The sequence below is a fragment of the Dipodomys merriami genome, unplaced genomic scaffold (assembly GCF_024711535.1).
Source record: "Dipodomys merriami isolate MVZ:Mamm:240054 unplaced genomic scaffold, mDipMer1.0.p SCAF_696, whole genome shotgun sequence".
In the NCBI taxonomy this organism is placed as follows: Eukaryota; Metazoa; Chordata; class Mammalia; order Rodentia; family Heteromyidae; genus Dipodomys; species Dipodomys merriami.
The window spans coordinates 141,421-166,562 of record NW_027206286.1 but is presented as its reverse complement, the minus strand read 5'-3'; the positions used below and the strand labels follow the sequence as shown (position 1 = coordinate 166,562).

The window sequence follows — 25,142 nt, the reverse complement described above, 5'->3', positions numbered from 1 at the left end:
GCACTCTATCACTTGGGCCACAGCACTACTTCCCTCTTAGTTTCAGTGGAGATAAAAGTTCCTGCCTGGGCTGGCTTCAAACTGCAGTCCTCAGATCTCAGCCACCCGAGTAGCTAGGATCGCAGGTGTGAGCTACTGGTGCCCTGCTCCTTTTTATTTGTATATGAAATTACTCTCCCTTCAAGAATGCTGATACAGTTAATTTGTTTGTTTGTATGAGCTTTCTTCTTTTATGTATGTGTGGTACCAGGGTTTGAGCCTAGGGCGTAAGGTTTGCAAAGTGGTGCTCTATGGCTTAAGCCACAACCCAGCACTGATGCGTTTAACTTTAAAGACATTTTTACAGTAGCTATCACAGACTTGACACTGAAGACTTTACCTGCTCAAGGAGAGTTCTCCATTAGACCTCCCTTGTACCGGATCCTCTTTATACATTCGTGTTCCGTAGAAATACCAGTAGAGTGCCCCTGAATTGTCTTCCCCTAGAGGTTCTACACGGAGACTGTCTGCATCCAAACCCTTGGCAGAAAAGGAAGGAGGGTTGGGGACAACAATGAACTAAATAAATGGAAGAAAACTTCAATACACGAACCTATCACCTGTTTCAAAATGCCAAGTACAGAATAACATTTTTCCATCTGGGCAGATAAAACACGGAATGGGATGGGGGTACCTTCTTCGAAGAACAAGATATAGAAATGCTTGAAATGTTCCCTACCCCAACCATGGCTCCCACCCCTCCAAAAATGGAGAAACCAAAAAGAATTCCAATGAATGGTCTGACTACCTGGCTTAGATGTACTTTATATGTACACAAAAGGTAGTGGGTAGGATAAGATGCTCTAAGGTTCTGTCCCATGTAATCCACTATGGCAGCTCAGTCAGAACCCACAGCAACATTCTGCTCCAGCTGAGACTCCCAATTTACCCCAGGGCCTGACCTAGGCTGGAGTCCTGAATGAAGAGTACTCTAAATGACATGACCAAGAAAGGACTAGAAGTTATCACCAGGTCTAATCCTGTATGATCCAGACACCTGCCAGCCGGGCATCCGTGGCTCATGTCTGTCATCCCAGCTACTCAGGAGGCTGAGGTCTGAGGAGCACGACTCAAAGCCTGCCCAGGCAGGAAAGGCCATGAGCCTCTTTATCTCCAATTAATCACCAAAAAGCCAGAAGTGGAACTGTGGCTCAAGTAGTAAAGCATTAACCTTGAGCAAAACAAAAACAAAACAAAAAGGGCTCAGGGACAATGTCCAGGCCCTAGTTCAAATTCCTACCACACCCCCCAAAAAAAGGATCCAAGAGCTCTTATGTCTAACCACTAAAAGAGATAGAAGTAGCACTATGGCTCAATTGGTAGAGCACTAGCCTTGAGCAACAAAGCTTAGGGACAATGTCTAGGCACTGATTTCAAAGCTCCATTCTCAACTACTGGGTTTTTACTGTGCTAGAGAAAGGGCTTTCAGGGAAGCACCTTGAGTAGATCGAAGACATCATCTGCATCTAGCCGGTAATCACAGAGGCGGTGCAGAATCTCCACGCGGGTACGAAGAGGCAGGTCTTGGAAACTGGCTTCTCTCAGGGGGTTGGGTTTCCCCTCCTCAAGCTCCCAGCGGTAGTTGATAATGTCTTCCAGGTAGCTGTGGAATGTCTGAGGCCTATCCATAAGGCCCAGACAAAAATACATGAATGTACACAGAGCTGTGGCTTGAGAGCTGACAAACTTATCAACGGCAACAAGGAGGATCTGACGGTCTTGGCTGCTTTATGTATCAGACCAACTACATGAAGTTCCAAAGAAGATAAACGTGTCCTAAGAGCTCCCCACGGAAAACTCTTAAAACACAGGCAGCAGCACACGCCAGTCAACAGCAAACAGACTATGAGTGGAGATGACTGTCTAACCTTTTGCTCATCATCCTATTTATTTATGCATGCATGCGTGCGTGCGTGCGTGCATGCGTGCGTGCATGCCAGGCCTGGGGATTGAACTCCGGGCCTGGGCACAGTCCCTGAACTTCTTCTGCTCAAGGCTAGCGCTCTACCACTTGAGCCACAGTGCCATTTCTGGCCTTTTCTGTGTATGTGGTACTCAGGACTCGAAATGCATGCTAGGCAAGCACTCTACAACTGAGCCACATTCCCAGCCTCCAAATACTCTTAAAGATCCATTTTCTCTTTACTTCCCTATTCAAAATATTAGGAAAGACCATGGCTGTAAGTTAGTATTGCATGAGTAAAGAGACGAAGACCTACTTGAAGTTACCTGTTTCTTATAGCAGAGAAATCAAGACAGAGCAGTAGAAAGAGAATGAAAACAAGGATGAGTCGACTGCTTTCTAACACCCAAGGTTAGCCACTTGTTAGAAGCCAGCAAAGAGCTCTTCAGCCAGCTTCAGACAGAAGACACTTCCCTTCTATTGGCCAGCCCACAGACAGAGGCAGAGGGCTGGGTACTGGCCGCTTTTAAGGGTCAGCTGGCTGGAACTGGCAGAATTCATGAGTAGGCAAAGCAACTGATTTAACAGCTGCAATGTGTTTGGGATATCATAGAAAAAAGGCAGCTACTGACCTCTTAGAAGCACATGTCAGGGACATGAAAAGGTATCCAGTCTCCTTACTAGGTACTAATTAAGGCAAAGAACCATACACAATGCAGACTAAGTGAAAAGTAGAATCGCCTCCTTCCACACGCTTCAAGCATTGGTGAGGCTTAACTAATGCATGCACATGATTGATGAGACAATATTTAGCAGGAGTTCTTGTAAATCAGCAAGTGAAGAGGTTGTATAAGATAATCTGAGGCCTGCGGTAGAGCGCAGCAGTGCACCATCCCCAGTACTGGAGCCACAGCCACTGACTTGACAGTGTCTAGCCTTTATTTGTGTGGGTAGATGTGAATCCTGAGGCTTGAACTCAGGACCTGGGGGTGCTGTCCTTGAGCTTTTTTGCTCAAAGCTAGGGCTCTACCACTTGATCCACAGTTCCACTTCTGGGACTTTTACTTGTTAATTGGAGATACAGAGTTTCACAGGTTCCTGCCTAGGCTAGCTTGATCTGCAGATCTCAGACTCCTGAGGTACAGGTACCCAGCTTGAAAGTGTTTCTTCTTTAAGATCTCAGAACAACCTAGGCCAAAATAGTTAACAGATCTTTTGTTTTGTTTTGGACAGGACTTTACAATGTAGCTAAGCCTGTGGATGAAATCTGAGGATCATGGTTCAAAGCCAGCTCAACAGACAACCTGAGATTCTTATCTAAAACAAAACAAAACAAAACAAAACCAGCAAAAAAAATCCTAGATGGAGGTATGGCTCAAGGCATACAGCACCAACTGTGAGCTAATCTTAGGACCAACTCAAAAAACACTGAAATTGGAATTTTGCAATAATAAATGGGGTGATTTGACAGGAATACCTAGAGAAGTTCTATAAACACCTAACAACAAGACATCACACAGGTGCTGCCCCGAGCTCCATCACACGGCTGAGATGACCCGGCAAGACCATGGTTTGAGGCCAGCCAAGCAACAAACACAGAACTGGGCATTCCATGCCTGTCATCCCAATTCTGAGGAAGGCTAAGATCTGGAACAGTAGGGCTCCAAATCAAGACAGCCAAAGGAAAAAAATCCTGGGACTTCTTATCTCGGCAGAAAATGCTAGCCCTAAATGCAGCGGGAAGACAACTTATAAGAAGCCAAATCTGGAAAAATCGCTAAAAGAAAGCATGTGAAAATAATCCTTTTGTAGTTATCACTGATTTCACACACACAGGAAAAAAAAACTGTGAAATATATAGGAAAAAATATATTACATAGACTTGAACTAAATGAAACTTTTTTTGGAGGGAGGGAGGTCACTGGGCACTGTCCCTGGGGTCTTTCACTCAAGGCTAGCACTCAAAGTTAGCTCTCTATCACTTGGAGCCACAAAGCCTCTTTTGGTTTTCTGGTAGTTAACTGGAGAGATGAGTCTTAGGACTTTCCTGCCAGAGCTGGCTTTGAACCACAACCCTCAGATCTCAGCCTCCTGAGTAGCTGGATTACAGGTGTGAGCCATCAGTGCCCAGCTAAATAAAAACTCTTGTTCTTTAAAAACATAAATGGAGGGGGCTTGGAAGGTGGCTCAGTGGTAGAGCGTTTGCCTTGCATGCATGAGGCCCTGGGTTCGATTCCCCAGCACCACATAAGCAAAAAAAAAAAAAAAGAGAAAAGAAAAAACATAAATGGAGGGGCTGGGAAGTTGGCTCAGTGGTAGAGCGCTTGCCTTGCATGCCTGAGGCCCTGGGTTCAATTCCTCAGCACCACATAAGCAAAAAGAAAAAAGCCAGAAGTGGTGCTGTGGCTCAAGTGGTAGAGCACTAGCCTTGAGCTGAAGAGCTGAGGGACAGCGCCCAGGCCCAGAGTTCAGGCACCATGACTGGCAAAAAACAAAACAAAAAACCATAAATGGAAAATACACACTAGGAGCAAATATTTACACTTTGACATTGTATGTCTAACAAGGGACTTACATCCAGACTGCATAAAAAATCTTAACAGTTCCATCTACAAACTAGTAAATATCCCTTCCTGAACATAAGTAATCAAAAGATGTGAGTAAACGTTTCAGCAAAAAGAGATGTACAAATGAACAAGAATGATGTCCAACATTCCTGGTCATCGGGAAAATACAAATTAAAATGACAGTGAGTTACTACCTTAAAGACAAGAGAATCGGTGAAATTAAAAGAGCAAATGTTGGCAAAGATATAGAGCAAGCAACTAGACTTCTCCTGTTTCACTAGTAGAAACATAAAATGTCACAACCACTTTTGAAAAAGAGTTTGGCAGTTTCTTGCCTTTAAACATACCATTACCATAAGATTCAGGAATTCTCAAAATAAATGAAAACACATTTACAGCAACATTTGCATGCAAATACTCACAGTAGCTTTATCGTAACAACCTCAAAAGCAACATACATCCCTATCAACACATGGAAAGGTTAAACAGCTTGCAATTTATTTTTCACTAGATACAATTTAATCCTTCACTTGGCCAAAATGAACAAATTGATACAAACAGCAATCCCAAAGAATTCTGCAGACATTGCACTGAATGAAAAAAGCTGGACTTGACAGTGTGTTGTCCCATTAGCACAAATTCTACAACACTACCACAAGGTATCTTAGTAAAACTGAGGCTGCTGACAGCCAGACCAGTTTACATGGGAGAGCAACTACAAAGACAACTTTCTAGGAAGATGGAAATGTTCTATGTTTCTGAGCAGAATGATGACTACATGGCACATGCATTTGTTCAAATCCATTGGCCTGCCAGGTGCCAGTGGCTCACATCTGTCATCCTAGCTACTCAGGAGGCTGAGATCTGAGGCTCCTAGTTCAAAGCCAGCCCTGGCAGAAAAAGTCTATGAGACTCCTATCTCCAATTAACCACCAGAAAGCCAGACGTGGAGCTGTGGTTCAAATGATAGGCAGCTCTGAGCAAAAAAAATCTAAAGGACAGTGCCCAGGCCTTAGGTCAGGCCCCCAAACCAGTGCACAGACCCAGTCATGCGCACACACAGAAGTGGCCTGTGTGCTGAAGATAGTGATTTTACTGCATGGTGTCACAAGTTCAAATAAACACATTTAGCAGGAGCACTGTGATTTCCAAAGAGATAATGTTTAAAGGACAAACTTTCAGTACTAGATTTTGTTTTTGAAAGCAAAGCAAAGCAAAACAAAACAAAGAAAGTGGGGTTGGGAATGTGGTTCAGTGGTACAGTGCTTGCCACACACACAGTAAAAGCTGGACGTGGAGTCATGGCTCAGTGATAGAGTGCTAGCCTTGAGCAAAAGAAGCTCAGGGACAGTGCCCAGGCCCTGAGTTCAAGCCCCAGGACTGGCAAAACAAAAACACCCCTCTGTATACTAGAGAAGAAAATGGAAAAAGAAACCCCAGAAAAAGTGAACGAAGAACCCAGGTGCTTATCATCAACTTTGGGGAACAGAAGATAGGCAATATTCTACTACTAGCAGACCTTGGGCGTGCTCCAGAGCCGTTGGCTCCTACGACTCTGAAAGCATGTAACCTCAGACCCCTGCTCTACAAGTGCAAGTGCTGGACCCACACAGTGCAGATAACCCCAATCACCCATCAATGTGAACACCGACACTCTCCCTGCCCAGGAGACAGAACAGCGCTCCTGAGTTGTGTGAGGCAGGCTGTCAACTGCTTTGTACATTTTGTCCATTTACATGTACCCTCAGTTTTCCTTCTTTTGTACTTATAAAAATACATCTCTGATAATGCTTTTGCAACTTGTGCTGACTGCTCGACCTTTTCACCTGTCGTGTGTAACGGCCGGGGCGGGTCTGCTCCCGGTTCTCAGGGGGACATGGGCCTGGCACGGCCGTGCACCCCAGCAAAGCCAAGGAGCTTCGGAGAGTCCACAAGGGCCCAGAGAACCATGAGACCCTCCTCAGAATCCAGCGTCTCTACTTTGGGGAGTGTTTATTTGTGCAGCAAGAGGAAATAAACAGACCCAGGGCCTCATGCATGCTAGGCAGGAGCTCTACAAAAGGGAAGGCTAACAAATGTCAGGGCTTTTTTCCAAAAATAAGGGAAAGGTGAGGTGCAGTGGCACATACTTGTAGTCCAGCTATCCAGAAGGGTGAGAACTTCAAGGAGAACCCCTTGAACCCAGGAGTTCTAGACTAGCCTGTATAACACAGCCCATCCCAGGCTCCAAAGACAACCACCACCAAGAAAACAGATCTCAGCACAAAACAGTTTTGTCAACATTGATCAAATTTACTTGCTAGAGCCTTCACAGGCACTAGAGAGCTATTTATTTGGCAGTTATAACAGCATCAGAGAGTCCAGAGGCTCCAAGTAAATTATGCTACTGCTACCAGGTTATGTGGACAACAGAAGACACAAGTGCAAGAAATATAGAAAACTCTATCGTTTTGTTAGGCAGTATTTCACCAATATTTCAAACAAAAATCAGAAATAGGCACAAACAAGAGATAAAAATTCTACACTTGAGTGGCAGCTGGTGTAGCTATGAGTAAATGATACAGATTTGTGAAAAGCAAACTCAACCATCACAGTAAAGAATGAGCAGGGGCTGGGAAGGTGGCTCAGTGGTAGAGCAGTTGCCTTGCATGCATGAGGCCCTGGGTTCGATTCCTCAGCACCACATAAGCAGAAAAAAAGCCGGAAGTGGGGGCTGGGAAGGTGGCTCAGCGGTAGAGTGCATGCCTTGCAAGCATGAGGCCCTGGGTTCAATTCCTCAGCACCATATACACAGAAAAAGCGGGAAGTGGCACTGTGGCTCCAGTGGTAGAGCACTAGCCTTGAGCTGAAGAGCTGAGGGACAGCGCCCAGGCCCTGAGTTCAGGCCCCACAACTGGACCCCATTAAAAAAAAAAAAACAAAAAAAAAAAGAGCAGACACAGAGCCTGGGAGCTCATTTGCATACTATGCATTAGGGTCTACTGTCTTGTACAGACTAGGGGTAGATTCTATGACTGGCTAGTCAGTTCCCTGTGTGGTAAATGTGTGCTCAGAGCACAGTCAGTAGTTACTCACGTGATATCCCTTCGCTGATAGCAGCCCTGAAGCAAGCAGGCAATCAGATCGCTGATGAACTCCACATCATCTCTGTGAAGGGCTGCCTCTAACTCCTGAGAGAGAAGAGGAAAGACAGAGATCAAATCCACACTACCACCACAAACACAGAGCCCAGGCAACAGAAAACGGCTGCTGGTCAATGAAGCCAAGGGCTTGCTGCCGTTTTCCCTCTCCCCCAGTTACTGCTGCTAGAGGAGCGATGAGAGCTTTCAGGCTTTTACTAGAGTTTCTCTTACTGCCCCTACCACCCCCCCCATTCCTTTTGTCTACACTCTGGAAGACATACCCACAGTTCTTGGGGAGGGTTGGGGAAGACAGTAATGGGGGGCAGGGGCTGGACTCAGGGTCTTGCACCTGCTAGACCTGTATTCTAACACTTGAGCCCCAGTGTGTTTGTGTGTGTGTGTGCGTGTGTGCGTGCATGTGTGTGTGCATGTGTGTGCATGCGTGCACACGTGCATGCATATGTGTGTGTGTGTCGATCCTAGGGCTTGAACACAGGGACTGGGAGCTGTCCTGAGCTTATTCTGCTCCAGGCTAGTGCTCTGTCACTTGAACTCAGCACCACCTCCAGCTTTTTCTGAGTAATTTACTGGAGTTGAGTCTTAGGGACTTTTCCCCCCGGGCTGGCTCAGCAGCACAATCCTCAGCTTTCAGTCCCTTTTGCAGCTAGGGTTACAAGTGTGAGCCACGGGCACCCGCCTCAGCCTGCTTTTTTGTTGGCTATTTTGGAGATGGAGCTTGGAAATGTCTCCGCCTCGGCTGACTACTTACTAACCGCAATCCTCCAGGTCTCATCCTAGCCCATAGCTGTGATACAGGTGTGAACCACTGAATCCCAGGTGCAAAGCCATGCTAGCTGTATAATCAACTAGTTTGCATATCGTATAGTTTTCTAATTTAGTGGCAAAACAAAATACAGGAGCATTAAATGCTTTATAATCAATTACAAATACTCTTTGTTATATAACAGTTTTAACAAATAAACCAACTGCAACACTGTATTTTAAACTTAACAGAACTGGGAGGAAGAAATTTGGCAACTTTTACTTTAATGATGCTACTCCTACATGTCTAGAGGAGATTGCTAGAATAAGACGGCTCTTACATCATCTGGAGTAATGCCTTGGTGCGATGCATTTGTTTTGCTTACGTTTCCAAGCAATTATGTGTACAGTCTAGGGCCTGGAAATCCCTTTTCTGGGTCAACTGTACATCACACAAAGACTTCTTTTTTTTTGGGGGGGGGGGAGGGGTCCGGGTCGTGAGGCCTGAACTCTGGGCCTAGGTGCTGTCCCTCAGCTCTTCAGCTCAAGGTGAACGTTCTACCTCTTGAGCCACAGTGCCACTTCCAGTTTTCTGAGTGGTTTACTGGAGCTAAGAGTGTCATGGACTACTCTCATGCCTGGGCTGGCTTTGAACCACAATCCTCAGATCTCAGCCTGCTGAGTAGCTAGGATTAAAGGTGTGAGCCACCAGCACCAGGCACAAAGACTTTTCTCTACGTTCTTCCCAGGTGAATTTCACTTTGCCAATCCTCCAATTTCGATGCCTGAACTACAGTAGCTATGTACCGTGTAACACACCTGCCTACGAGTCCCCCCTCTCCCAGAGTACTTCAAAAGCGCAACCTGCTTGCTCTTAAGTGTGGTTTCTAACTCTGAAGAATGGTAGAGATGGGAGTCAGGCCTTTGCACACGCCAAGTACTATTCCACCGATCTAAAGTCCCAGCCCCAAAATGCTCATTTTTCATTAGAGGTGCTTAGACTGAACTATGTAATGTCTCCTACAGTTTATATTATTACCAAATATATTAGGGGCTCTGCCAAGTAATTCTAACTACCTAGGAGGCCGAGATCTGAGGACTGAACTTCAAAGCCAGCCCCAGACAGGAGTCCATGGGACTCCAACTAACCACCAAAAAGCCAGGACTGGAGCTATGGCTCAAGTAGCAGAGCACTACACTAACCTTGAGCAAAAGATTCTCAGTGACAATGCCCAGGCTCTGAGTTCAAATCCCAGGCAAACGTGGACTCGTTCATGTGCGTCTACATACACACACACAGAGGACATACCAAATTAAGTTGTTTTAACAGCCACACTTGAGAACATAAGGCAAGAACCAGGGGGCATTGCTCAGAGAGGACTGCCAGAAGTCTAACAGAGGATATGCGTGATCTCTTAGAGACCAGACTTGGAAAACACTTAATGGTGACTTTATGTTTAAACAATAACCATGATTTGGAGTAGAATGTAAGATGTGCATTAATGTTTTTGGCTGAGGACAGCTCCTGGGCCTGGCACCTGTAGAGAAGGCTTCAACCACTGAGCTCGCCCCCAGGTTCCCTAAACCAAGATGAAGGGGGAACAAAATCATAAATTATCTTCAGTCAACTATTGAGTGAGACAAGAGGCTTCTCTCTGGGAGAAGAGTTTGTTTTTTTATAGGATAAGTACAATAGAAGGATACAGCATCCGGACTGTTGGACTAGGAAAAAACGAACCCCTTTCCCCCACACCATAGGTCGTACAATATGGTAAATAACTCAGTACAGTCCGCAGACAAACAGGTTCAAATACAAGACTGCCTTTTAAAACGTAATTCTACAATACTATGTTTAATATAACAGAACGCCACCTGGAAATATACTAGGGTGGGGGAGAGGCATGCAGGCTTGGACGCACAAATGCAGACCTGAGCTAAGAAGATGGTTAAATCATTAGAAGTGACACTGTCCAAAAAGAGATGTACTCATTACCTGACTTATGTAAATGTGACGGGTCACCCTTGTAACAACAATTTTATTAAGTTATCATTAAAAATTAGAACCAGGGCTGGGAAGGTGGCTCAGTGGTTGAGCACTTGCCTTGCATGCCTGAGGCCCTGGGTTCCATTCCTCAGCACCACATAAGCAAAAAGAAAAAAAGCCGGAAGTGGCACTGTGGCTCAAGTGGTAGAGCGCTAGCCTTGAGCTGAAGAGCTGAGGGACAGCGCCCAGGCCCAGAGTTCAGGCCCCACGACCGGACCCAAAAAAAAAAAAAAATTAGAACCAAACCGGGCCTAGGCGGCTCACACCTGTAATCCTAGCTATTCAGGAGGTTGAGATCTGAGGATAAGGGTTCAAAGCCCGCTCGGGCAGGAAAGCCCATGAGATTTTTTAATCTCCAGTTTAACCACTAGAAAAACAGGAAATGGCACTGTGGCTCAAGTGGTAGAGCGCTCACCTTGCGCTGAGGGACAGTGCCCAGGCCCAGAGTTCAAGTCCTATGACCAACCAAAAAAAAGAAAGAAACTTTTGCAAAGGTGGAGAAATATTTTCCTGCCAAAGGTCATATGGCCTTTTATAACATCATTATGGGCCATACGAAGTTATCAGTACAATCAGAGCAGATACATTCCTGTCTGTCTGTCCCCTCATTTACCAACTGACTTCCTAGGCCTTCAATGGGCCACAGGCCAGACTTTCCCCATCTCTGTTTAAAGAGTAGTTTGAGTTGTGCAAGATGAAAAGCTCTGGAGATGTGTTTGTTTCACAACCATAAAAATACACTACTGAATATAACAATGAAATTAATACTACGGAAACACAATGATGGCTAATGGTTAATTAATTACTGTACAATGAAAACTTGTTAACAGGAAAAAAGTCATTTTCATGATTTTTCTTTTTTCTTTTGGTTTTTGTTCTACCACTTTAAGCAAGAGCTCCACTTTCTGGTTTTTGAGTGGTTCACTGGAGATAAGAATCTCATAGGGGGCTGTGAATGTGGCTTAGTGGTAGAGTGCTCGCCTAGCATGCACGAAGTCCTGTGTTTGATTCCTCAGTACCACATACACAGAAAGAGCCAGCAACAGAGGTGTGGCTCAAGTGGTATAGCACAAGTCTTGAGCAAAAGAAGCTCAGGGACAGCACCCAGGCCCTCAGGGACAGCACCCAGGCCCTGAGTTCAAGCCCCTGGACTGGCAAAAAAAAAAAAAAAAAGATTTATAGGGATTTTTCTGCCCGGGCAGCCAAAGCCATTGAACTGTGATCCTCAAATCTCAACCTCCTGAGTAGCTAGTGTTACAGGTATGAGCCACCAGAGCCCGACTAATGGGGTAACTTTTAATTGTAGCAACGATATCAATGTTTTAAAATTGTTACCACAATTAAAAAATACGTTTCACAGCAAGATGTTGTGTGTTCCTCACACGAAGTATGTGGTCTCCAAGGGGTGGTACGGACAAAGAAGGGAGGTAAATACCACCCGTGATACACAAAACAAATGCTGCGCTAAGTAATATTACATTTATCTCATCTTCCTCTATGGAAAGAGAGCAAAGACTGAGGAGATACCAGTATCCCGTTCAAATTACATAAATTTCACAAATTTTGGAATAAGGAATTCAATTCTCTTCATACATAACCCACTGCTTTGAGTACGGATAAAACTGTCTCCAAAGAGAGTCCAGAGATCCAGGTTATTCAAAGCTTTACTACTTAAGGTTTCAACCCAGAGCTTAAGTCTTAGACTAATGCACAAGGGACCCTCCTCCTAAAGACATCCACCCCAAGCTTTCTTTTTTCCTCTTCTCACTTTCTCTCCTTGGGCCTTTTGTATTCTCCTTTCACTGTGCGCATTGAACTGTGAGCACAGAAATCTGAACTTTGCCAAGATGCTCAGGGACAGCAGAGGACGGGGAAAGAAAACAGCAGAAAAGAGTGAAAGGAGACTCCATTCCTACCACTGCTCTGCGGCTTCAGAGGAGCTGCGGAGAGTAACAGGATTTGCCTCTCTTGCAGCTGGCGCCACAGCTCATTAGGGAAAAGCCTGCTTAACGTGTGCACATGTACACACACACACACACACACACACACACACACACACACACACACACACACACACACACACACACACACACACACACACACGACTGAGCAAGGGGCACCCAGACTACCTCTGGGGGAAGGGGAAGAAGACAGCGGTTAGAAAACATGCCCGCTAAGGATGAACAACTGCTCACTTTAAAAAGTCCTGCTCGCCTTACAGCCGGATTCCAGACCAAGGACAGTCTAATGACATACGGAACATGAAATTTCCTTAATATAGCCAGTCACTCGACTGTAGCTTTTCTTAAATAACACTCCAGACACTTTCCTTTTGTAATGCGTACCTATTCCCTGTGTAAGTTTTCTTTAACCTTTTACCAATTTGTTTCTTTTCTTCAACTTCCAAGAATCAATATACAGATTTATATTGCCGCCATTGAGTCACAATAATTCCTTTGAGTTTATTTAGAGGAAGGGGGGAGGGGGGAAGGAGTGGCTAAGGAATAAAGTCGTGTTGGCTGTATTTGCTTTTGGAGTTGCAAATCTTCCTGATTTGCACAGGACCGAGTACAATGTACATCTAGATGAAAGCCCCGTGTGGGACCAGAACCCCTCATGCACAAAGGCGGGGCAGCGGGCCCCTGAGGGACTCTGGCAGCTGCTGGCCACAGAGACTGCCTGGAGTGCCGGCTCAGGACATGGAGGAAAGGCACACCAGCCTCCAGAAGGCACCCAGACTGGCAGCTGATGCTCTCTAACTTGGTACACGTTAATTTAACCCCAAAGGCATGTGGCATGCCAATTTAGCAGGAACGTATAAATCAGCCGGAGCAACTGCACTGCCGAGGGGCCTGAAAGCAGCTACGTAACACGTTCAGTGGGCAAACCTTTATCTGCGCAGCCCCCAAAGGCGAGCAGGTCTGTTCTGCTGCTTTGTATGCAGTGACCAGACTCGGCTATGTCACCGGCTACAATGCTGTGGAAACCAAACAGCTCCTTCCCTCAAGTGTGGACTATAACTCAAAATCATCAACTGGAAAAATGTTAATTACACAATAAATGTGTGAAACTAGAATGACTTTTCTGCAAATGTTTAAATTAGGAATAGTGGCTCCAAAGGCTATTTAAAAAAAGTATTCAAAATTGCCTAATCTTCCACACACACACAAAAATACCATGCCACAAACAATGCCCAATGACTGAAAAAGCAGGAAGCGTGGTGCCTAGAGGCTGGGGTGGGAGGCACTAAGCTGGACAAGCATGGCTACACAGACGGAAAGGCAGATCCCAGCCAGGACACACATGCTCTGCGCGGGTCCAGCTGGACGCCCGCCTTCGCCAGCCACCAAAGGTCTCCCACCGGGGCTCCACACCTAAGACAGGAGGTAAAAACAGCACAGCCTCCTGGAGTCATTTGCCTTTTTGTTTTATTGTTGGTGCTTGTTGCTCAGAAACACATTTTCATTTTTTCCTGCAGTTCTGGGAGGTAGCACCCATAGTAGGTAGATGCTCTAAGATTATTTATCTATTTGGGCACTGTCCCTGAGCTTCTTTTGCTCAAGGCTAGCGCTCTACCACTTGAACCACAGCACCACTTCTGGCTTTTTCTGTGTATGTGGTACTGAGGAGTTGAATTCAGGGCTTCATGCATGCTAGGCAAGCTCTCTACCACTGAGCCACATTCCCAGAGCCATCCTCTCAAATTCTTGACTTTTAAAACAAAGATTGGGGCTGGGTGTCAGGGGCTCATGCTACTCAAGAGGCTAAGATCTGAGGGTCGTGGTTCAAAGCCAGCCTGGGCAGAAAAGTTCCTATGACTTACCTCCCACTAACCACTCAAACACTGGAAGTGGAGCTGTGGCTCAAAGCGGTAGAGTGCTACCTTTGGGGGTGGGGGGGTGGGGAACCACCTCAGAGACAGCACGCAAGCCCTGAGTTCAAGCCCCACAAATGACCAAACAAACAAAGCAAAATAAAAAAAGGCTGACCAAACCCCAAAGGTTTATCTATGTTTGGTCTGCATCTGCATCTACGTTTGGTATGCACAGGACATTGTGAGGGACGGCAAGAAGGTGAACAGAGAGCCCCAGTCCAGTTGTGAGAAGTGATAGGTTGGTTACTACTGGAGGGATGACAGTGGAACAGGCAATGAGAGATGAAAGGGACGCATTTCAGAAGCACAGTCAATAGCGTGGCACCTACTTGTAGGTAAAGAAAAAAAAAGACAAGAAAATTTAGGTTGAGTTTTAATTCCGTCTAAAAACAGCTAGATAAGTGTAAACAAGGAAAAGGCTAGATTGGGGTGGCAGTGATAACAAAGAATTACACTGGAGATAAAAGTCCTCTCAGTGTATACAGTGAGATGTAATCGTGGAGTGCTGTACAGACAGCTGTTCAAGCCAACTGAACCTCAGCTGTTCATGTCCCAGACTCTTGTGTAAGAATGAAAACATACGCAATCAGACGTGCTTCCCACAACTGTGGAAAGGCACCTACAGTGCCTGGCACGCGCGTGCGCACACACACACACGCACGCACGCACGCACGCATGCACGCACGCACGCACACACACACACTGTGTGTATGTGAAGGATAAAAAGAGAACCTACTCTCACATAACACTGATCAAGAATGAAAGGTTGGGATGGGATTCGGCTCAGTGGAAGAACACTTGCCTGGCAAATGTAAGGCCCTGAGTTCAGTCTTCAGCTCTGGGGAGGGAGGGAGGGAAAAGAAAAGAAAGGCAAGGTAAGGCTGGCAATTCAATGGAAGGACACTACAATGCTGGTTCTGTCAGAATGCCACTGTGGGGGTGAACAAGGAGCCGGCAATGGACACAGGCTGACAACAGAAAGGCACTTAGTGACACACAAGTCACCTCCAAGAATGAAATATTAAAAGTGTTTTTGTTTGCATTTGTTATGTGCAGGTCCTGGGGCTTAAATTCAAAAGTCTGGGCACTGTCCCCAACTTTTTTGCTTAAGGCTAGCACTCTACCACTTGAACCACGGTATCACTTCCAGTCGTTTTTGATGGTTAATAGATATCATGAACTTTTCTTTCCAAACTGGCGTCACACCTCGATCCTCAGATCTCAGCCTCCTGAGTAGCTAAGGATTATAGGCAAGAGCCACCAGCGCCCAGACAAACCGTGTTTTAAACTAATAAAATCCTATGCTTGGCTAGGTGCCAGTGGCTCACACACCTGTCATCCTACCTACCCAGGAGGCTGAGATCCTCGGACCTCAGTCTGAAGTCGGCCAGAGGCAGGAAAGTCAATTAGACTCTCGTCTCCAATAAACTACTCAGCAAAAGCCTGAAGCATCGCTGTGGCTCAAGTGGTAGAGCACCAGCCTTGAGCACAAAGAGGCTCAGGGACCACACCCAGGTCCTGAGTTCAAGCCCCAAGACCAGCCCAAAAATAAATAAATAAATACTTTTTTTTTTAAATCCTGTGCTTAAATTCTGGTACTGACCAGTCCCTTCACAGAACAATTGGTCACAGATGTTCACCAAGCAAACAAACTGGACATTAGTAGCAACCATTCTGAAAAGATGTGTGTGACTGGAGATTCTCAGGAATGCCTGAACTCCAACCAAGAGAAGAGATATGGAACGGTAATGTGAACTAGGAATCACCAGGATATGATTCTAACTAAGAAAATGGTGCTATAGCAGGGCGCCGGTGGCTCACACCTAAAACCCTAGCTACTGAGGAGGCTGAGATCTGAGGATAACGGTTCAAAGCCAGCCCGAGCAGAAAAGTCCATGAGACTCTTATCTCCAATTAACCTCCAGAAAACCGGAAGTGGCACTGTGGCTCAAGCATTAGAGCACTCTCCTTGAGCTGAAGAACGCAGGGACAGCGCCCAAGCCCCACGACCGACAAAAGAAAAAAGAAAACGGTGCTACGGTTTGAATCTGCAGTGTGTTCAAGGCCTAGCCCCCCACTGCAGTAGTGGAAGACGGCGGAGGCTGGTGAGGAGGGAGGCTAGTGAGGAGGGAGGCAGATGGGCAGGACGCCAGTCCTTTCTTCTCTCTCTCTCTCACCATCTGCTGGGTAGGTAGGTAGTCCTGCCATGATGGACTGTTACACTACAGGCCCAAAGCAACAGGGCCACATGACTATAAACTGGACTCAAAAGCAAAAACAAATCCTCTTTTTTAAGTTTGCTTATCTCAGGTCTGAGACAGAATGCTAACTAATAACACAGATAGTATTGAAAATGTTAATATTACCGTCAGGTGTTGGTGGCTCAAACTTGGAATCCTAGCTACTCAGTACGCTGAGATCTGAGGGTGGCAGTTCAAAGCCAAGCCAGACCAAGCAGGAAAGTCCACGAGACTCATATCTCAAACTCAAAGAAAAACAAACAAACTTGAAGTGGAGCTGTGGCTTTCATGGTAGAGCACTAACCTCAAGTGGAAAAGCTTAGGGACAGTATATTCAAACCCCACAACCAGCACCCAAAGAAAAAAACCATGAAACCAGGCAATGATGGCTCACACCTGTAATCCTAGCTTCTCAGGAGGCTAAGATCTGAGGCTCTCAGCTTGAAGCTAGCCTGTGCAGAAAAGTCTGTGAGATTCTCATTTCCAATTGGCCAGCAAAAAGCCTAAGGCAGAGGAATAGCTCAAGTAGTACAGTGCCATCCTTGAGCAAAAGCAGGCAAGCAAGCATGCAAGGCCCTGAGTTCAAGCCCCAGTACTGGCACACAAAAAAGAAAAAAAGAATTATTAGAATCCAGATATGATGCATGCTATCTACACTGCCAAAAAGGTCCCAAGATAAAAACAAAACAAAACAACTTGGCAGTGTTTATCCAACCTTATCCTGGGGGAGAGATGCTTTGTTGGGGGAAGAACTATTTCATCAGCCCTGGGAGAAATTATTCCCTCAAAACCAGTATCTTTTTAACACAATACATCTGACAAAGGCCTAATATTGAAAATATACAAGGAATAAACCCCATCCAAAGCTAATAAACCAATCACTAATGGTCTAAGGAGCTAAGGAGAGACCTTCTCTGAAGAGGTAAGAATGGTAAACAAACACAGGAGGAAATGCTCATCAGCCCTGGCCATAAAGGAAATGCAAATCAAAACAACTCTGAGATTCCATCTCACCCATGGTGGACAGGTCAGCATTGTGATTTCCAACAACAAATGCTGGGGGAATGTGGGGAAAAGGGAACCCTACTGCACTGTCGGTGGGAACAGAAAGTAGTGTAACTATTCTGGACTGCAGTCTGGAGGTCAGACCCTCCTACCACTCAGCCATAACCACTGGCCACCTACCCGACCCTCACCAGCAAGGATACCATACAGATACCTGCACGTTCAGGTTCACTTCTGCATGACTCACAATATCCAAGCTACAGAAACCACCCAGATGCCCTACAAACAGCTGAATGGATCAAAATAAGAGGTACCTATACACAATGGAAATTTACACAGGCATAAGAATATCGCAGGAAATGCATGGCTCTAGAACAAATCATGTTAACTGAGGTAAGCCAAGTTCAGAGAAACAAACGGTGCATGTCTTCTACCACATGAGGAAGCTAGACCTAAAATACATGGGGGGACATGATAAACCATACAGGACTCTAGTAGATGAAGACACAGGCACATCAATATGTATCTGATCACATAACACTTACCAAAATGAACTCCAGGAAACGGAAACAAGAGATGTTTTTGTTTTTGTTTTTGTTTTCTTTTTGTCTTGTTACTTCATCTGCCTTTGGGAGAGTAAAGCAGGGCACAGAAATAGAGGGACAGAGGGTGAATAAATGCAACAGTGTACTCACTAGACACTGTTGAAAATGAACTATATAACCTGTGGGTAGTTATGGGAAGGCAAAACTGAGAAAGTGTGGGAAGGGGTGACACTGTCCATAAAGAAATGTACTCTTTACCTGGCTTATGTGACTATAACCCCTCTGCATATTACATCTTTTTTCTTTTTTTTTTAAATCGGTTGTAGGCTTTGAACTCTGGGCGCTGGTGACTCACGCCTGTCATCCCAGCTACTCAGGAGGCGGAGATCTGAGGATCACAGTTCAAAGCCAGCCCAGGCAAGGAAATCCGTGACTCTTATCTCCAATAAACCACTCAGAAAACCTGAAGTGGCTCTGTGGCTCCAGTGGTAGAGCGCTCGCCTTGAGTTGAAGAGGTGAGGGACCGCGCCCAGGCCGAGTTCAAGCCCCACGACAGACAAAACAAAAACAAACAAAAAAAATTAAAAACAAAACACTAGTATCTTCTGATGCTTGATTCTGGTTAGTAAGCAGGTCTTAGGTTAGAAATATAGCTTGTGCTGAATTGGCAGGTGTGAACATGAAAGCCACCAAAGGCACCCTATGTATTTTAAATAAATAGTCTGTCCCACAAAAAAGGAAAAAGTGGCATTTTTGTTTGAGTGGTGCTGGTGGTGGTTCTGGAGTGTTGAATTCAGGGTATTACGCTCAAGCTCTACCACTTGACCTACAGCCCTTTTTTTTGCTTTGGTCAAATTTGGGTCTGGTAGAGGCTCAGGCCTGCCTGGACTGTGAGGACATCACAGTAAAATCTTCTCACCTCTGCCTTCCTGTAGCAGAGATTACAGGTGCTCATGTCGGTGATGGCAGCTCACTACCATATCTGCACAAGAACTTTAACTTATAGAGCTCAGGGACTAATTTAGTCATCTGAAGGCAATCGTGATAGAGCAAGACACATTTAGCAGACATTCATTATATAATTATATAATCAGAGTGACCACTTTCAAAACAACTGGTGAACAGATGATTTTGCTGGGGAAAGAAAGACTAGAGAAGGCAAAGTACACAGGACATAGACAGGAGGTTTGTTCACTGTTGTTTTTTTGTCGGTCGTGGGCCTGGGCACTGTCCCTGAGCTCCTCAGCTCAAGGCGAGCGCTCTACCCCCGCTTGAGCCACAGCGCCACATTAAACAGGTTTTGCACAACCAAGGGCAGGTGGTAGTCAGCCAACATTTGCTGAGCACTCAGTGGTGATGCAAACATTCTTCCTGACTGAAGCTGAGTGCTTCCATGGACAAAGGCCTTAACCAGACAAGACGTTTCCCCGCTTGGCGGTACTGGGGGGCTGAACGTAGGGCCTCCTGCTGGTGAGGAAAGTTCTCTTCTACTTGAGTCATGCCCCAAACCCCTTTTCTGCCTTGGTGTACTTTAGACCGCGTGAGCCACAATCCTCTTACTTGGGCTTCATATTGCCAGCAATGACAGGCATCTGCCACCAGGCCAAAGAAATGGTTGAGATGGAGTCTTACTCGCTTTTTAATGCAAGATCCCCTCATCGCACTACGGTTACAGACTTGCGCCAGTACTTACCTGTGAATTTCAGGGGGGGGGGGAAATCATGATGTGCTGAAATTAGAATAGAAATCAGAAAGAAAAGAAAAGAAAAGAAAAGAAAAAGGGCTGGGAATGTGGCTCAGTGGTAGAGTGCTTGCCTAGCATCCAGGAAGCCCTGGGTTCGATTCCTTAGCACCACAAACACAGGAAAAGTGGGAAGTGGTGCTGTGGCTCAAGTGGTAGAGTGCTAGCCTTGAGGAAAAGAAGCTCAGGGACAGTGCCCAGGCCCTGAGTTCAAGCCCCAGGACTGGCAGAAAGAAAGAAAAGAAAGAAAGAAAAGAAAGAAAAGAAAGAAAAGAAAGAAAGAAAGAAAAGAAGGAAAGAAAGAGAGAGAGAGAGAGAAAGAAAGAGAGAAAGAGAGAGAGAAAGAGAGAAAGAGAGAGAGAAAGGAGAGAAAGAGAGAGAGAGAGAGAAAGAGAGAAAGAGAGGGGGGAGGGAGGGAGGGAAGGAAGGAAGGAAGGAAGGAAGGAAGGGGAAAAGGAAAAGGCAAGGCTTTGCCAGTACCACAGCAGCCTTTGTTCTGGACTTATCAATGAACTGCCTTCCTGGGCCTTCAGCCGTTACACTGAGCCAATCACCCCCTTTCTTCTGTCTCTCCTCTGCCTTCTTGTAACTGGGATTACCCCCTCCCCACCTCCTGCCTTTCTTTCTCCCAAATACAAAATGCCAACTAAATCGTTAGGTTAAGTGTGTGGCATGCTTCCTTTCTGCATTTCATCACCCTGGCTTCTGAAACACTTATTCTCTGCTTTCTCGTTTTCTTTTAGACTCCTCAGAAGACCTACTCCACTACCTATTTTCAGAAAAAATGGCTAAAAACAAGAGGGCTGTTCCTTCTACAAACAGGCTTTTATTTCCAGTACCTCCACGGCTGAAACAAAAGAAAGTCCTTTATTTATTGAATTTATTTTTGCACATTGTGGGGCCTGAACTCTGGGCCTGGGCGCTGTCCCTCACCTCTTCAGCTCAAGCTAGTGCTCTAACACCTGAGCGACAGCGCCACTTCCGGCTTTTTCTGCTTATGTGGTGCTGAGGAATCGAACCCAGGACCTCTGCATGCGAGGCAAGCACTCTACCACTGAGCCACCTTCCCAGCCCGGTTTGTTTTTTTTTTTTAATTTGGAGTGCCCACACCACTGGACAGTGTTTTTATAATACTTGGGGTTTGCTCAGCCCTCCACTCTCCCAATGAAGACCCAGTTAATGGCTCTCTTCAGGGACACTGTTTCCTGCTAGACCATACCCCAGAAAAGAACAGGTGTCACTTCAAGTGACCGTGGTTTCGGAAGATGAGAGGCAGCAGGTACCTCCGGTAACTGAGACAGCTGAGAAACAGCACACCAGCGTGGGTCCTCGTTCTCACCTCCATTATCATCATCAACGCAGCCCTCTCTACAAGTCGGAAAAGCTGCTTGAAATAAATTGCAATTCTAGATTTTCTGCAGTGTAAGACTGACATCCACTATTAGACACTAGATGCTTAAACCAAAACTTAAAACCATCTTGGAAAGCAGAATCAAATTTTGTCTGATCTATTTCCCACAGTTTCACACTTCAGAGGACAGGATGCACATGCAAGCGCGCACACACACACACACATGCAAGCGCGCGCACACACACACACACACACACACACACACACACACACACACACACACACACACACACACACACACACACACACACACACACACACACACACACACACACACACACACACACACACACACACACGCCTCTTGCTCTTGTTTGGCTTTTCCCCTCAAGGCTGGCCCTCTACCACTTCCTCAAATGGCAGATTTGTAATTCTACACCCTGTTCTATTTTCCTATTACTAGTTGGCCCCTAGAACTTTCCTGAAGTTGCTCAAGTAAAGTTTGGTCAGGAAAAACAACGAGTGGTTCTGGACTCCTTACTGTGCTTTTCAAGTGCACAGTAAATCGGATGATGAGTCTCATCTGGAAACTACTGAAGTAAGGAATCACTAGTGCTCAGTCTCCTTCTATTTATTTCTTTAATCACTAAGGAGGCTTACCATCCGGTCTTAATAGTTTAACTAGCGTCAATAAGTACATTACTCGAATCCAGCTCTCCTGAGATCTAACTCTTGTTCCAATTTTTTTGGGGGGGCGGGGGTTCCGGTCGTGGGGCCTGAACTCTGGGTCTGGGCGCTGTCCCTCAGCTCTTCAGCTCAAGGCTAGCGCTCTACCACTTGAGCCACAGCGCCACTTCCGGCTTTTTTCTTTTTGCTTATGTGGTGCTGAGGAATCGAACCCAGGGCCTCAGGCATGCAAGGCAAGCGCTCTACCACTGAGCCACCTTCCCAGCCCCTCTTGTTCCAATTTTTAACTGGTCTTCTCATTAGTTTATTTCCCACCATCACTGGTATCAGACATGCTCATCTGAAATGAGCAAAAGTACTACTTCAGTACAGAAGGCAAGAGGAGGAAGAAGATAGCACAGGGCACACAGCTGATCTACAGAGACAGGAAACACAGCGTAAACAAACAACAGGTATCACATCACAAGCATTCCTCTCCCTCGCACCCAAGGGCACCTTACCCCCATGTGGTAGAGGCTCAGGTCAGAAGCACTGTTATCACCCTTTTCCTATTTTCCCACCTGGCTCCATGTACTTCAGTGTCTCCCTCCCTCCCTTCCCTCACCCTGTTTCCCCGTGAATCAACGCCACCATTTCTCCCTGCTATAGTTAGATGTGTTGGGAGCCTACCCCCTACATCCCTGTTTCGATGGTGTTTGAAGGCACTGAGAGGTGGGTGAGGCTGGGAGTTTGCGCACAGAGACCTGGGCACACAGGCAGGGAGCTTGGGGTCTGGGAGTTCCCCACCTCCACAGCCTGACGCCAAAGGCCTCCAAACACCATAAACTCACCAGAACGTGAGGTATTTCATTTACTAAAGCTTCAGAAAATAAACGTACATACTACTTCACCCCACCTGTAAAACTGGGTGGGGAATGACCGGCTGGCCAGAGGGCAGATCAGGATAGAGAAACCAACTAGCCTGAGATGGGACAGACAGACACACGTGCTTCTGTTGTGATTTTCTTCCGCTGTTCTGGGCAGTCTGCCAACATCTTGATCATTTTGTATGTTATAAATATCCAATGGCCCTTGCTTTATGATTGCCACCACTGGCAGTAAGATTCCAGCTTGTCGGAGCTTACAAGTCCTCATGATCTAGTATCCACAAATTTCTGGTTCCAGTTCCTGCTATTTCCCTTGACTTACACCTGGACTCCCTTCTCAGTCCTTAACTTGCTACACCTAAAATTATCCTGGCCTTCAAAACCTGTGCCCCTCACCCTAACCCCCTCCAGCATTTTGGAGATATTTGCATTACCACTCTCTTTCCTCAAAACTCTTCAGCCAACGGATGTGGAATGCCCTGTCGTTCAGATGCGTGAAGGCAAAGCTCGCTGGGTCCACTGCTGTGCATAATACACTCAATGCAAATGTAAACGTACCCCAAGGAGAGATTTTTACTAAAACGACATTTGAATCTGAGAGCTACAGTCAGCCACGCAAGTATTAGAACTATTAAAATTTAAATTTTTCTTCCTTTTCTCATTTTTGCTACGAAAACCCCCTCTTTATTTCTTCACAAGGAAAGCTACACACAGGCCTTGTACCAGATTACAAGGGAAGCCCTAGAGTGTCAGGAGACAAGCATCAGACAACAACGTACTGTGCACTGGAGAGCGTAAGGACAGACCTAGACTCAAGACAAATTTCAGTTCCATCATTTATATCATGTATGTCCTAAAGACAGTCATCATTTATCTGAGGCAGTTTCCGTCTTTTCCTAAGAGTTCTGTGTCAGCCAAGCACCAGCTCACTCCTGTAATCTCAGCTATTCAGGAGGCTGAGAGCTGAGGATTATGATTCAAAGCCACCCCAGGGAAGCAAAGCCTCTGAGACTCCTATCTCCAGTTAACCATCAAAAAAGCAAGTGGTAAAGTGCTTAAAAAAAAAAAAAAAAAAAAGGTTCAGGGTCAGTAACTAGGCCCTGAGTTCAAGCCAAGACTGGCACAAAAAAAAGGAAGGAAGGGAGGGAGGGAGGGAGGGAGGGAGGGAGGGAGGGAGGGAGGGAGGGAAAGAAGAGAAGAGAAAAGAAAAGAAAAAGGGCTGGGAAGGTGGCTCCGTGGTAGAGCGCTTGCCTTGCATGCATGAGGCCCTGGGTTCGATTCCTCAGCACCACATACACAGAAAAAGCCAGAAGTGGCATTGTGGCTCAAGTGGTAGAGCGCTAGCCTTGAGCTGACGAACCGAGGGCCAGCACCCAGGCCCAGAGTTCAGGCCCCACAACCAATGGAATGGAAAGGTGAAAGGGGAAAGGGGAAAGAAGGAAAGGAAAGGGGAAAGGAAAGGGAAATGGAAAGGGAAAGAGAAAGGGAAAGGGAAAGGGAAAAGGAAAAGGAAAGTTCTGTGTCATAAAGCTAGGCACCAATTAACTTATCAAAAACAAAAACAAAACCAACAGAATGGAACTGTGGGTTAAAAGTTGTAGAGCATTAGCCTTGAGCACAAAGGCTCAGAGACAGTATCCAGGCCTAGTTTAAGCCCCAGAACTAGTGTGTGCACGCACACACACATGCACAGTTCTGTGTCATAAAAATAGGGAAGACATAGCCAGACGCCGGTGGCTCATGCCTGTAATCCTAGCTACTCAGGAGGCTGAGATCTGAGGATCACGGTTCAAAACCAGCCCAGGCAGGAAAAGTCCATGAAACTCATCTCCAATAAACCACTCAGAAAACCAGAAGTGGTGCTGTGGCTCAAGTGATAGAGTGCACTAGCCAAGAGCTGAGGGGCAGCGCCCAGGCCCAGAGTTCAGGCCCCCACAATGGACCAAAAAAACAAAAAAACAAACAAACAAACAAAAGAAAGGGCAGGGGGAGATTTGCCAGACACTGGTGGCTCACGCTTGTCATCCTAGCTACTCAGGAGGCTGAGATCTGAGGATCGCAGTTCAAAGCCAGTCCAGGCAAGAAAGGCTTTTCTACCCATGAGACTCTTGACAATGAACCACCAGAAAACCAGAAGTGGTGCTGTGGCTCAAGTGGTAGAGCACTTGCCTCGAACTGAAGAGAGCTCAGAGACAGTGCCCAGGCCCAGAGTTCAAGACCCACAACCCACAAAAAAAAGAGAGGGGAGAATTTAACCTATCCCTGGAGAACAGAAAGGAATACAAAGAAAGAATAAAACTCCATTTCCAGATCACAATGACTAAATACAAGAAAGAACCTTGTGGGGAAAAATAAGCCACACTATCTCGAGAGTGTGTGTGTTCTAGTACAGAGTG

The 25,142-nt window shown here is 46.0% G+C and overlaps 1 protein-coding gene across 3 annotated transcripts in view; it reads right to left on the bottom strand.

The window, feature by feature from the left end:
• LOC138816388 (chromatin remodeling regulator CECR2-like) overlaps positions 1-25,142 on the bottom strand; it is a 95,037-nt gene that overhangs the window by 31,610 nt on the left and 38,285 nt on the right. For all 3 annotated transcript variants that reach the window (XM_070006094.1, XM_070006095.1, XM_070006093.1), the window contains 3 exons: positions 7,585-7,679; positions 1,477-1,660; positions 380-519 (listed from right to left, as the gene is read on the bottom strand). In XM_070006094.1, coding sequence (XP_069862195.1) covers positions 380-519; positions 1,477-1,660; positions 7,585-7,679 — 419 coding nt within the window. The remainder of the gene's footprint in view (positions 1-379; positions 520-1,476; positions 1,661-7,584; positions 7,680-25,142) is intronic.